Below are 12,385 nucleotides of genomic sequence, written 5' to 3'. Positions count from 1 at the left end.
GTGATTAGCTGTCAAAACTAAGCTTATTATTTTTAAGAAGTGTGATAGGTAGGTTACTTTTGTTTGCTATTACATATTTAGTTTATGTGAAAACTATTTTCTAACTGTTTGAATATTTTTGGTTGATGTGAATTTTGACTAACGCGGTGTGCGATTATTTTATTTTGTTACGCCAAATAAGTATAACTTCTAACGCGTGTACATAAGTACACATACCGATTTTTTTTATAATAAATAATCTTATATTAGATGTATTCAGTATTGATTAAAAAAATATTAGTAAATATACATAGGTACCTATGTATAAATTATAACTGTGTACAAATTATAACTGTTGTCATCACTATTATAATATACAATCAAATATAAAGACATTGAGTACTATTACGATTATTCTTAAGATTATAAGATAGTTATTTTATTAGTCGAATGTTTTCTCCCATAGACACTCATCACGAGCAATGATAAATCGCTATATAGGTATGTGATATTTATTATCTTTTTCTAGGCCGGATCAAGAGCACACGCAACAGTTGTATCTACTTGCCCGTGCGATAGAGATACTCATATTGCAGCGGTGACTGACGGTCAAGTAACTCTATGGGCAGAACGCCGAGCACCCATGCAGCCTCTGAAGGGTGTCCCATCGAAGGCACCTGCCGCAATCATATCCTGGGGAGGAGTCCAGCCTGGTATCGATGGCGCTGCACTATGCAGGTTCAACTATAGGTAAGTTTTGTTAATTAATAACAAAATAATTACAAAATAAAAAGAGCTTTTTATATACCACGTTTTTAAATTTTCTGTTGAATCATATAAACTTGACAATTTTATGTATTAATAATTTAGGACAAATAAGGCAATTGTCAACAAATCATTTTTTTGCTATTTTGCAACAAACGAACAAACAAATATAGAATACCGAAATGTCATTTTGATTTCCATAGTAACGCCCGTATATATTAATAATTTAGTTGCTAGGACACTAGACCCTAGCAACCAATAATGGCGTCGAAATAACTTTTCATACAAAACAGAATTAACTGAAAACGAATTCAATTCTACTTAAAGATGGCTAAAAATATTAAAAGTATGCATTGGCATCGTGTTTTGATATATTCGAAAAGTTTAGGATGTCTACCTAGTCGGGAAGTTAGTAAAAATCGATTGCAAGATTTGTACTGGATAAACAACCACCGAACAAACAAGAATACGAGCTAAGAAAAACGTGGTAAAATCCGTCATCTTTCATGTTTTAGAAAAACAATAATATGTATTTGTCAGACCCTGGATTCAAACTTGGGACCCACCACATTAAAACCGACTCGTAAGCCGCTCTGCCATAGTGGGAATAAATGTCTACATATGAAGCGCCTAGTTTCAAAAGCCCCTAAAACATTTTTTGAATTTTTTTGAGTAATATATGCATTTAGATGGATAATTTTGTTACCTATTTGATGGCTAAAGATTGACCTTTAATAAACGTCAAAAACCGTCAATACGTATGATCAAAAATTAGGGTAAATTTCAAAACATGCTAAAATGGTTGGGTGTGCTTTTCAAATACCCCTAAAATGGAGAGCCAAAATACTTCTTAGAATGTAACGAATTAAAAAATAAATAGGTATATAAAGTTCACTGATTTAATAGATAAGATTTTCTCTAATTTTTCTCAGAACTACCAAAAATCGTTTTAGGGGCTTTTGAAATTAGGCGCTTCATATAACTTTTTTAATTCGAAAAATATTTACAAGATTACAGAATATTACATTCTTTATTGAACATACATAATTTGGAAACATTTTTTGTATTTTGTCGCTGTTTACATTTTTTTATTTATGGAAAGTTAAGTTTGTGATAGAAAATACGAATTTAATCTAAATCAATGAATGATAAATATAATATATTGTTACAGGTGGTTAATATCTCAGTTGCTTAAATGGTCCTGGCAAAGCACTGAGCGATAAAATTTAGGCTATTATTCCATCTAAGATGAAATTTCTCTGCGATAACTATTATCTAACTACAATAGATATTTGAAAAATATTATTTATGTAGATAATTAATAATCCTTTATAGATACATAACATCAGTCAATTTAAAAAAAAAAAAAAAAAATGTAAATTCTAATGGATTTTAATTGTGTACTATTCCATTCCGTTATTGAATGTTTGAGCAAATAGAATAGTACAAAACTTGAATCGATTAGAATTTAAATTAAAACTCCATCAAGTACCTTCGGTCGATAGTATTAATATAAAAATAAATGTATTTAATATTGAATGAATATTACTTTGCAGAGTATATTACCATGTTTTTATTAGCTCGTATTCTTGTTTGTCCCGTATAGATTTTTTCTTGTTTGTCCAAAAATTTTAACTAACTTGCCGACTAGCTAGACATTTGAAACTTTTATTATATATCAGAACACGACGACAATGCATTCTTTTAATACTTATGGCCATCTTTAAGCAGAATTGAATTCATTTTCAGTTAATTCTGTTTTGTATGTTTCGGTGAAAAATCGTTATAAGAAGTATTTACTACTCACTATTATTGGTTGCTAAGTGGGTCCTAGCAACAAAATTATTAATATATACGTGGGTTACTATGAAAATCAATATGAAATGTCAAAATGTCATTTCAGTAATTTATTAATACATAGAATTGTCAAGTTTATATGATTCAACAGAAAATTTAAAAACGTGGTATATAAAAAGTTCTTTTTATCTTGTAATTATTTTTGAATTAGGTACTGCAGAAACTCAGTATATTATAATATTATATTGTAAACGAGGGAGAAAAGTGTGTTACACACTTCGTGGAAAGAGATTTTTTACTCGGAAGAAGTGTTTTAAATTTATGTGATATATGCTGGGTTCGATTTGAGTTACCAATGTGGGAGTCGTCGACGTGTCGTAGGTCATGGTGTTGAGGATGATGATGAAGAAGTCCAAGATGGATGCAGGAGCGAGTTTTATTTGCGGCGTAAACAGTTGGTACAATAGTATGATACAGAGATATTGTTCCGAGGTTCGAATCTCGGTACAATGAGATGTTGTGCGAAGCGATATAGAGACTGCGATAGTAACGGGCCGGAAAGGTATATTCGAGTGACCTTTCTAATGAATTATTATTCGCTATTTATACATAAAAATAATATCTACCCATTATAATTTAGTAACTATTGTACTATAATTTGACACTACGGAATTGCATATTAAAGAATTTCTAGGTACAGTATTTAATTTTGCCGAACAATCTGCTGACACAAGTAATGAGTTTTTTATCGTCATAAATATTAACCTCTTGAAATAATAAATTCTCTAAAAAAACTCTAAGTAAAAAGTGCATAACTTTTTAAAAGTTATATTAAAAATTAAGGATACTGGTGGCGCTTTTGGCAAGTGGACTGTAATTTATGAAGGTGATGCTTGATGGTGGATTCCAGATATAGGGGGGGTATGATAATGTACACAGGAATACCAGGCACTGACCTTAGATGTGTTGATAGCTGGCGCGCACTGTAGCTAGTTCGGTGTTCACGCACTCACACTGGTAAACTGACAATGCAATTTTGATGGATGATATATGAATGTATATGATGTGCCGTATGAATGACGAAGTCGCGACGTTCACTCAAACCGTATCAGGTTTAGTTCCACGAAGGTCTAACAAATGAGGTCTATCTGGGTCACTTTATAGTTGACGCGCGTTGCTCTTATCATATCAGATAGAGCGCTAGACCCTCGGCTGTCTAGTAGTAACTTTTTGAGTAACGCTGTAGGTAAGAAACAACGGAAAAGTTTAACAATTTCTCACGTTCACTTATTGAGCTAACTGAATGTTGTTCAATTTACATGCGTTTTTGACCCGTAATTGCTAATAGTCTGGTCTTGTAACAATACTAAATAAAACTCGGCTACAAATCGCAGTCCTCAGTTTCCAATGAATACGACAAAATATTCATCATAATCACCACCGCCTTGCGCTACAAAGAATTTTCAAGGGTTTTTGCAAAGCGGTTTCATAGGCCCTGGCCGAATTCAAATTAGCAATATCCGATTCGGGTAGAAGAATAGTTTTCAATAAAGCATATTCTCTCAGCTGGCACAATTTTCATTTGACTAGCATCAAGTAGGGTAGTTTGCGTGCCAAAGTCCTTAAGAAACCACGATAGTAAATGCGAGGTATCCATAAAGGCATCTAGAAGAAAAAAAAACCAAATGAGAGGATTTTAGTAGTATAAATGCGACCACAATTTGGCTCAACCAGATACTTAATAATATTATGAAGTTTATGATACAGCCACGTGTTTTATATTATTGTATATAATTAAATAGACTTACCATTCCTGAATAAATTGAAAGCGGGCAAGAAATTCGCAATGTTTTATAGAGCCGAAGAGAATAAATTTTATATCGAAAATTCAGGTGGCCTAATGGGCGCACTTATTGATTAACGTTTTGCCCGAATCCATTATTTCATAATTCCCGCCGGAAATTAATTTACATAAATTGATTTCCTCGAGGGTTGTAATAAAACTTCATTTCCGGTCTTCGATTTCTTACACCGCCCAAATTTCGTTTATAATAATATTTTGCTTCCTGGAATAAAAATAAAAAAATATCCAGATAATAATTTAAATATACCTAACAATAATGAATTGAAAATATTTATCCGTTTATCGCTACGGTACTCAAAATAATATTTACTTGGGCATTCTTTCAAAAACTCGTTAATTATATATGTCTTACATAATTAATTATATTTTTAATTCATGTATACAACATATTTTATTGAACATTATTATATAATCTATGAAAAACAAAAATTAGAAAATATCAAAAACAAATATATTTACCACATGGAAAGTGAACCAACACGTATTTGAATTCTTTGAATAATATGATTATTAATCTCATGGAAACTCAGTTCACTTCATGTAGTACCTACTATAAATTCCATTAATATATCCGGACATCTTAAAATAATTTTAATCAGCGTATTTACAATAATTCCTAATCAATTTGATTCATATCTTTTCTTGGTCGTACACACATGGATGAGGATCGTGACCACATTTGAATTTCGTCATCCTAGTTTGAGCAATCTATACTTTCCATCCTTCTCGATCTTCCGCTTCTCTCAGGGCATAATGGATGGTGCCCTGGAGAATTTTGGAGAATAGTTTTTTGTCCATTCTAATTCTGGTCGAGTATTAGAAATACCAGGAAGCCTTGAAGAAAGGCAGCCGAAAGATAATTGTTTAAAGAACGTTTAATAATCAATAGCTCTCGAGTCTTCGCTAATATTATTTTACAACGTTTTTATTAGCTCTTATTCTTATTTGTCCGGTGGTTGTTTGTCCAATACAAATCTTTTAATCAATTTTAAACTAACTTCCCGACTAGCTAGACATTTGAAACTTTTAGAATATATCAGAACACGATGCCAATGCATTCTTTTATTACTTTTAGCCATCTTTAAGCAGAATTGAATTCATTTTCAGTTAATTCTGTTTTGTATGAAATGTTATTTCGGAAGAAATCCGTAAACCAATCCACTATTATTGGTTGCTAAGTGGTTCTAGCAACTAAATTATTAATATGGACGTGCATTACTATGGAAATCAAAATGACATTTCAGTACTCTATATTTGTTTGTTTGTTGCAAAATAGCAAAAAAATGATTTGCTGACAATTGCCTTATTTGTCCTAAATTATTAATACAGTTTATAATTATGATTGAACAGAAAATTTAAAAACGTGGTATATAAAAAGTTCTTTTCATCTTGTAATTATTTTAGGATAATTAGTAATAATTAATTGTAATTATTAAGTGATTAATCTACTCAGTTGGTCTTTCTGTCATATTACATGACATTTTGGTTTTTTTATGCAATCCCAAATTAACATGTCAATTAATTATTAATACTAACTATTCAAATATTATTAACGAGGTTTTACTCTTTCTGTTCGAATGTTTAAAATAACCCGTTAACCCCTTCTTTGTATAATACACCAGTAACTAAATCCCAAGTAATTATTATACCGTGTAGAGTGTATTATGGCGGGTGGTTAATGAGGGGTTTGTGTATTTGGGGTTGCAGAAACAAAGTGGAGAGGGATTCGCAGTTTATTGGTGCGACAGCTGCATACATTCCGGCCATAGTAATTGGCACTGCGGGAACGTATATAATTATGTAAACACCTTAAAGGGAAGAGAAAATTCCACATAAATAATAATAATAATAATTATATTAAACTATCTTAATAAAAAAGTTTCATTTCATAATACGCAGTTCAATTTTGAGTATTCTTATAGTAACCTCACTTACACTTGTGTATAATTTTTAAATACATATTACATATCAGTGGCGTGCGGTGACTTTTACTTATAGGGATGCTGTTCAAAAAAAATAATAGATAATAAATTTATATATATTATATAATAATATATATATCAGAGTAATAATATAAATGGAGTCACTATTGTTCGGCAAAATGAACTCGTGTTTCTCGTATATAACGCACAGTAGAACCTCAATTTTATAATTATTAACTTAACTATAAAACTTTTTTTTTTAGAATTAATAATGACCATGTCCTTGCTTTTTTGTACAAGGTAGTTGTTAGTAATTTTGAACAATCACAAACACTCAGACTTTGAGAAAACACATAAAAATTGTGTCCTCACGACAGCGAATCGAACCCAGAACTCTCGGATGGAAGGTCATCGCCTTACGCACCGCACCACGAAAGCCGCCTAACTATGAAACGTTATACCATCATGTAGCTTCTCAGTACGGCTACCAAATTTAAACACAACATAGTTAAACATATTTTCTACTAACGTAACTAAAAATAATTACCAATAATTTTATATTTAACACAAAAACAATAAATTTCAGCAACACTATGCTCGCAATTTTTAAATTAATGTAGTCATTCAAATCAATATTTACCGGCGACGTTTATAAAAAATATTTAATTCAGCAGTAGAAATTCTATGTTACTCTAACGCATATTGTGGAGACATAAGCGTGCCGATTGTTTTCTCACTCGTACTTATGGTTCGTTTTTGTTCAGGCCTTGATACAATATACTATTTGCTACATATTATCTATCTAGGGTTTTGTAATAATTGTTGAATCGTAATAGTTGGCCGATGAAGTTGTATGTTGTGTGAGAAAACAACGTTGATAGCTTTGATATAATATTCTACTTACATCACATTATTACATACGATGTACGTAAGCTATTATTTTTGGACATGCTTCGTATCTGCAGCATAATATTATATTGCACCTCAATGATATAATATACTAACTAACGATAACTTTCTTCGTTATTTTCTATATATCTGGATTTCAAAAACGAAGGCTAATTTAATTCTGCAATATATTTTATTTAAATTTACGGGATGTACAGTAGGTACTCCACAACAACACATCGATTTCATATAAATTGTACATTTTTGAAATACTTTAAATTTAATATAAATGTATATTATTATATAATTCTATAAAATGGCACTCATTAAAAGTGCAAAGAAAACTCCTAATGCACGACGATGACGTATACATGGTTTTATTAATACTATCGACCGAAGGTACTTGATGGAATTTGAATTCAAATTCGAATAGATTCTAATGTTTCTACAAACACTTCAACTATTCATAATTTGTTTGTTATATTTTTTATTGTGATCTTTGACTAAATACGTAGATGATAATTAGTTTTTACCAACTTTATTGTATTAATTTGTTATATAAGATAGATGTAACTGTATTTGTTGTCAGTGTGTTTGTCAGTTGCCAAAAGGCAAAACTCGGGTTAAAAATATGATTCAAATGGAATAGTATAAAACTTAAATACATTAGAGTATACATAATTACTTTTAATTAGAATTGTATCTTAAGTACATTGATAAGTTAGGTTTTTTAATATAACTATTTTTCTCCAATCCTAAATATTCAAATAACGAACGCTACCGATTCTAAAAAGAGGTTATACCTACTCTGTTAATATCTGCTTTGCTCATTGTACACTTTAAAATTATTGTAGAGGCTTTCAAGGTTATGTTAAATAAATAACTCAAATATCTTAGAACTAACAAAAAACGATGTTGTTTATTAAAGAGGGTTGCTCTATGCCAAATTAGCTAATAAAATATTTTTTGAATTAATTTTGTTTATTGAATGAATAAAAGATTAATTATAAAATATAATATAAACCTCCGGATCGGTTGAGTTCTAACGGAGTTCTACGAATAAAATAACCGTCAGAACGCAGTTATTGCGGCCATTTTCTTTTATCTGTCTCGCTGACCTTGAGGGTTAGCCAGGTTAAACTGAAAAGTTAACCTTCAGTTTCCTCACCTTTTTAGTGTATTTCTTCAAATGTTATATGTGATCATAACCCCTTACCTAAGCCTACATTGCTGAATAAAAACATGTAATTCTACACCAAAATCATTATGTTATAACTATTATAATGGAGTTCTACTACGTAAACGCTAGTTAAATAATAAAATACTGACAGTATAAAAATTAGGTATATTTATATTTTCAATAAACTATTTCTTTTATTCGACGAAGACACAAGATTTCAGAATGTAACATTCTATAAATAATACTTAATATACATAATTTAAAAATATCTCATGCATATTATATACACACTAGAAAAATATATTTTGAAGAAAAAATACGACACCTGGCGGAACTTGAACCTGTATCATTCTATTGAATTCACGCGGGTATGCTTTTTCAATTAAGCTATGGGAATCTTATTGAATCACGATAATTTTAACTAGTAGTTATTACATGAAATGTGTCTTATTCGTTAAATCGTTATAAAAATTAAATAATGGAGTGATCCGCGACGTCGGTTAATGATTAAGGAATTAATTGATATCTTTCTTAATTTAATACACTAACACCGATAGCCAACATTATAAAGCAATTCGATAAGCATTTTATGTAATAACTAATAGTTAAAATTTTTGTGATTCATACTGGCACAAAAACAACAGATACTAGTTCAAGTCCCGTCGGGTTTCGTATTTTACAACGTTTTTCTTAGCTCGTATTCTTATTTGTCCGGTGGTTCTTTGTCCGGTATAAATCTTGCAATCGATTTTTTACTAACTTCCCAACTAGCTAGACATTTGAAACTTTTAGAATACATCAGAACACGGTGCCAATGCATTTTTTTAATACTTTTAGCCATCTTTAAGTAGAATTGAATTCATTTTTAGTTAATTCTGTTTTGTATGAAAAGTTATTTCGACACCATTATTGGTTGCTAGGGGTCTGGGGTCCTAGCAACTAAATTATTAATATATACGTGCGTTACTATGGAAATCAATATGACATGTCAAAATGACGTTTCAGTATTATTTCTATCAAGTACAATTTTTTTGATCGTTTAAGCTAGTCAAGTCAAGTTTATATGATTCAAAAGAATATTTAAAAACGTTGTATATAAAAAGTTCTTTTTATTTTTTAATTATTTTTCTACAAAATGATTTTTTCTAGTGTGTAGGAAAAGCATGAAACGTTTTTAAACTATCTATACAATATTTATATGCAAGAAGACAACTGATTATATCTGCATAATATTATTTAAATTCTATATATTTAAAGTAAATTTCTACGCTTCCTTAAGGTGTTGAACGTCAGAAAATCCTATACGCTCCAGAACGCAGTGGCAGCGTGGTAGTTTTATGCGGAAGGGGGACTCGTTTTGGCTTTGCTACATACGTCATTAGTCTTTACGACTTTCAATTAATATTGTACAACGCATGGATATGAGACGGATTTCGGAGGGTATGTGATTTCGGTAAAGCCTTTAGTGTATTTGATTAGACTAGTAACTATATCAGTGAAACTCAGCGTAAAACAATAACAATCTGTCTATATACTACGTTTATAGTATGTATGTGATTGATTATTGCTGTATATACAAATCCACTAACACTAAAGCATATTATACAAAGAAACATTTTTACGAATATTATTAATTTGTCAGCCTTTTGAATAATAATAATAATATATGTATAGTATTAGAAATTTAGGTAGACTGTATGGATAACAGTGGCGAAGGGTGGAGGTAGGTTTTTAAGATTCGATTTAAATAGTATACACTAAGCTTGGTCAGTCATACTAGTTTGTTTTCATTGAACTAAGAATACAATTTGCAGATGGTGCTGATTATTTTTTTAAATTTAATCAAACCCTGCGAACTCAAACCGTAATAGTTTAGATATGCTATGGGCGTTCCGACAAAATAGTGGACACTTTTTGAATCATATTTATATTTTATTTTCGTTGAATTAAGAATTCATAGATAGGTTAGTTTTTTAAAGTTCATTAAACCCTGACTAAATCAAACCATAATCGATAAAAAATATTCTTCCACCTATAAAATATCTATATGTCTGCTTTCATGGCATAAATTTAGATATTTTATAGATAAATGAATATTTGTTTACGATTATCTACTATGGCTTAGATTAGGCAGAGTTTAATTGAAATTTTAAAACTAACAAACCCTATCTACACAGTGTTGTCTTAGTTCAATAAAAACAAATATGTTTGACTGACAAAGTTTAGTGTGCACTATCCATGTCAAACCTTAACAACCTACCTCCACCCTTTGCCACTGATGGATAAGAAACGTTGAAATGGTGGAAGTGTGGAAGCATGGATACTATCCTTTATGTTAAAGTTTTGTGAATAATCTAAAAACTCACAATGTTCACTGTCTCGTTGACGGTTTTTAAGAATACATCTTGTAAGAAGGCTGACTAACCATTAACTGAGTTTATTAGCATACATTATGCAGTTGAAGAGCGATATATTCTCAATGATGGTTTATAAGGTAAAAATATCTACATATTTCTTGAATAATACTGCAGTAGAACACTGATTATAAGTCTGCACGGAATTGATTTGGTGTCACTTACTAGTCCATGTTTTTATTGTACAGCCGTGAAGGTAAGAAGTAAGTTTGGAGATTTTGGCGCCAATCTCATCTGCTTAAAGCGTGAAGTTTTCAATCAATATAATTACCAGTGCTCACATATGCGTCTAAAATATGAGCTTTTACTACAAGAGAAATCCATAAACTACGAGTAGCATAACGTGGAATGGAAAGGTGGTTGTTCGACGTAACGTAACGTAGACTAATGACTGCATTTAAATATTAATTATATTTAAAATGTTCTCTTTTATGATATGATATTTTTGGTTCCATGATAAAACAGAACGGTGACAAAACAGAACATGACAGAACAGAACATGATAAAACAGAACATAACAAAACAGAACAGTGACAAAACAGAACAACGATAAATATAACTATGACCTTTCAGGAAAAATATAAATTTAATATTGAAATTGTCTTATCTCTATTATGTTGATAGATTTTTATTAGCACAGATTTTCAATACGCCATAATAAATCAAATTATATATCTAATTTTTGCATTCTTAATCGCTAGAAAGCCTCAAATAAACGGGACTTTGCCGGCAAGCTTAGGATATCTCATCTTAATCAATATAATAATATGTTCAAATCGATTGGGTGACTAGGTACAATGAAACAATGGCCTAACCTAACCAAACCTAAATAGATTCCACAAAAATTAAGGTTTCATTTTTCCCATGGCTATTCTGTTTTGTCACTGTTCTGTTTTGTCATGTTCTGTTTTGTCCGGTTAGCAATATTTTTGATAGACTCATTAATATTATAACACAGATATTTTATAATTTAAAATAATTTGAAATTTAGTTTAATGGTTTATTATGTTTGACATTGATTTGATATTGCTTTTTATGATAAATTAATATTCCGCTATAAATTTATAATACCTAGCTCGGACATGATATAGTACCAAAGAAAATAATACCCACCTTAAATCACTAGATCACGAAATTAATACTAAAACTAAAATCACATACATTACCTAATCATTGTTCTAATTTACATTATAGCTAGAGTTGGATTAATAGGCAAATCAATAATCATTATTAATTCTATTAAATACTTTTTAAAAAATCGTACATGTACGACTTTAGCGAGCCAAATTTTTAATTCAATCCTTCAATTATTAGGATGAGTGGAGAATAATCAATATTTCATAATATAGGTAAAAATTTATCTTCTTTGCGAATTTCTCAAAAATGCCACAAAGATCCCATTACTGAAGCAATAAGCAATAAGAAATAATCCTCGATGAGAGTAGTGAAATATTTGTCTTATTACAACGTTTTTCTTAAATCGTATTCTTATTTGTCCGGTGGTTTTTTGACCAGTACAAATCTTACAATCTTGAAACTTTTAGAATATATTATCAGAACACGATGCCAATGCATT

At 30.4% G+C, this 12,385-nt stretch overlaps 1 protein-coding gene across 1 annotated transcript in view; it reads left to right on the top strand.

The window, feature by feature from the left end:
• LOC147073442 (C3 and PZP-like alpha-2-macroglobulin domain-containing protein 8) overlaps window positions 1–12,385 on the top strand; it is a 652,526-nt gene that overhangs the window by 404,145 nt on the left and 235,996 nt on the right. The window contains exon 10 of the mRNA XM_085945649.1: window positions 509–729. Coding sequence (XP_085801775.1) covers window positions 509–729 — 221 coding nt within the window. The remainder of the gene's footprint in view (window positions 1–508; window positions 730–12,385) is intronic.

This window comes from Rhyacophila brunnea, unplaced genomic scaffold, assembly GCF_057557595.1.
Source record: "Rhyacophila brunnea isolate RB1 unplaced genomic scaffold, BYU_Rbru_1.0 scaffold_18, whole genome shotgun sequence".
Classification (NCBI taxonomy): domain Eukaryota; kingdom Metazoa; phylum Arthropoda; class Insecta; order Trichoptera; family Rhyacophilidae; genus Rhyacophila; species Rhyacophila brunnea.
This window is presented reverse-complemented; position numbering and strand designations above follow the sequence as displayed.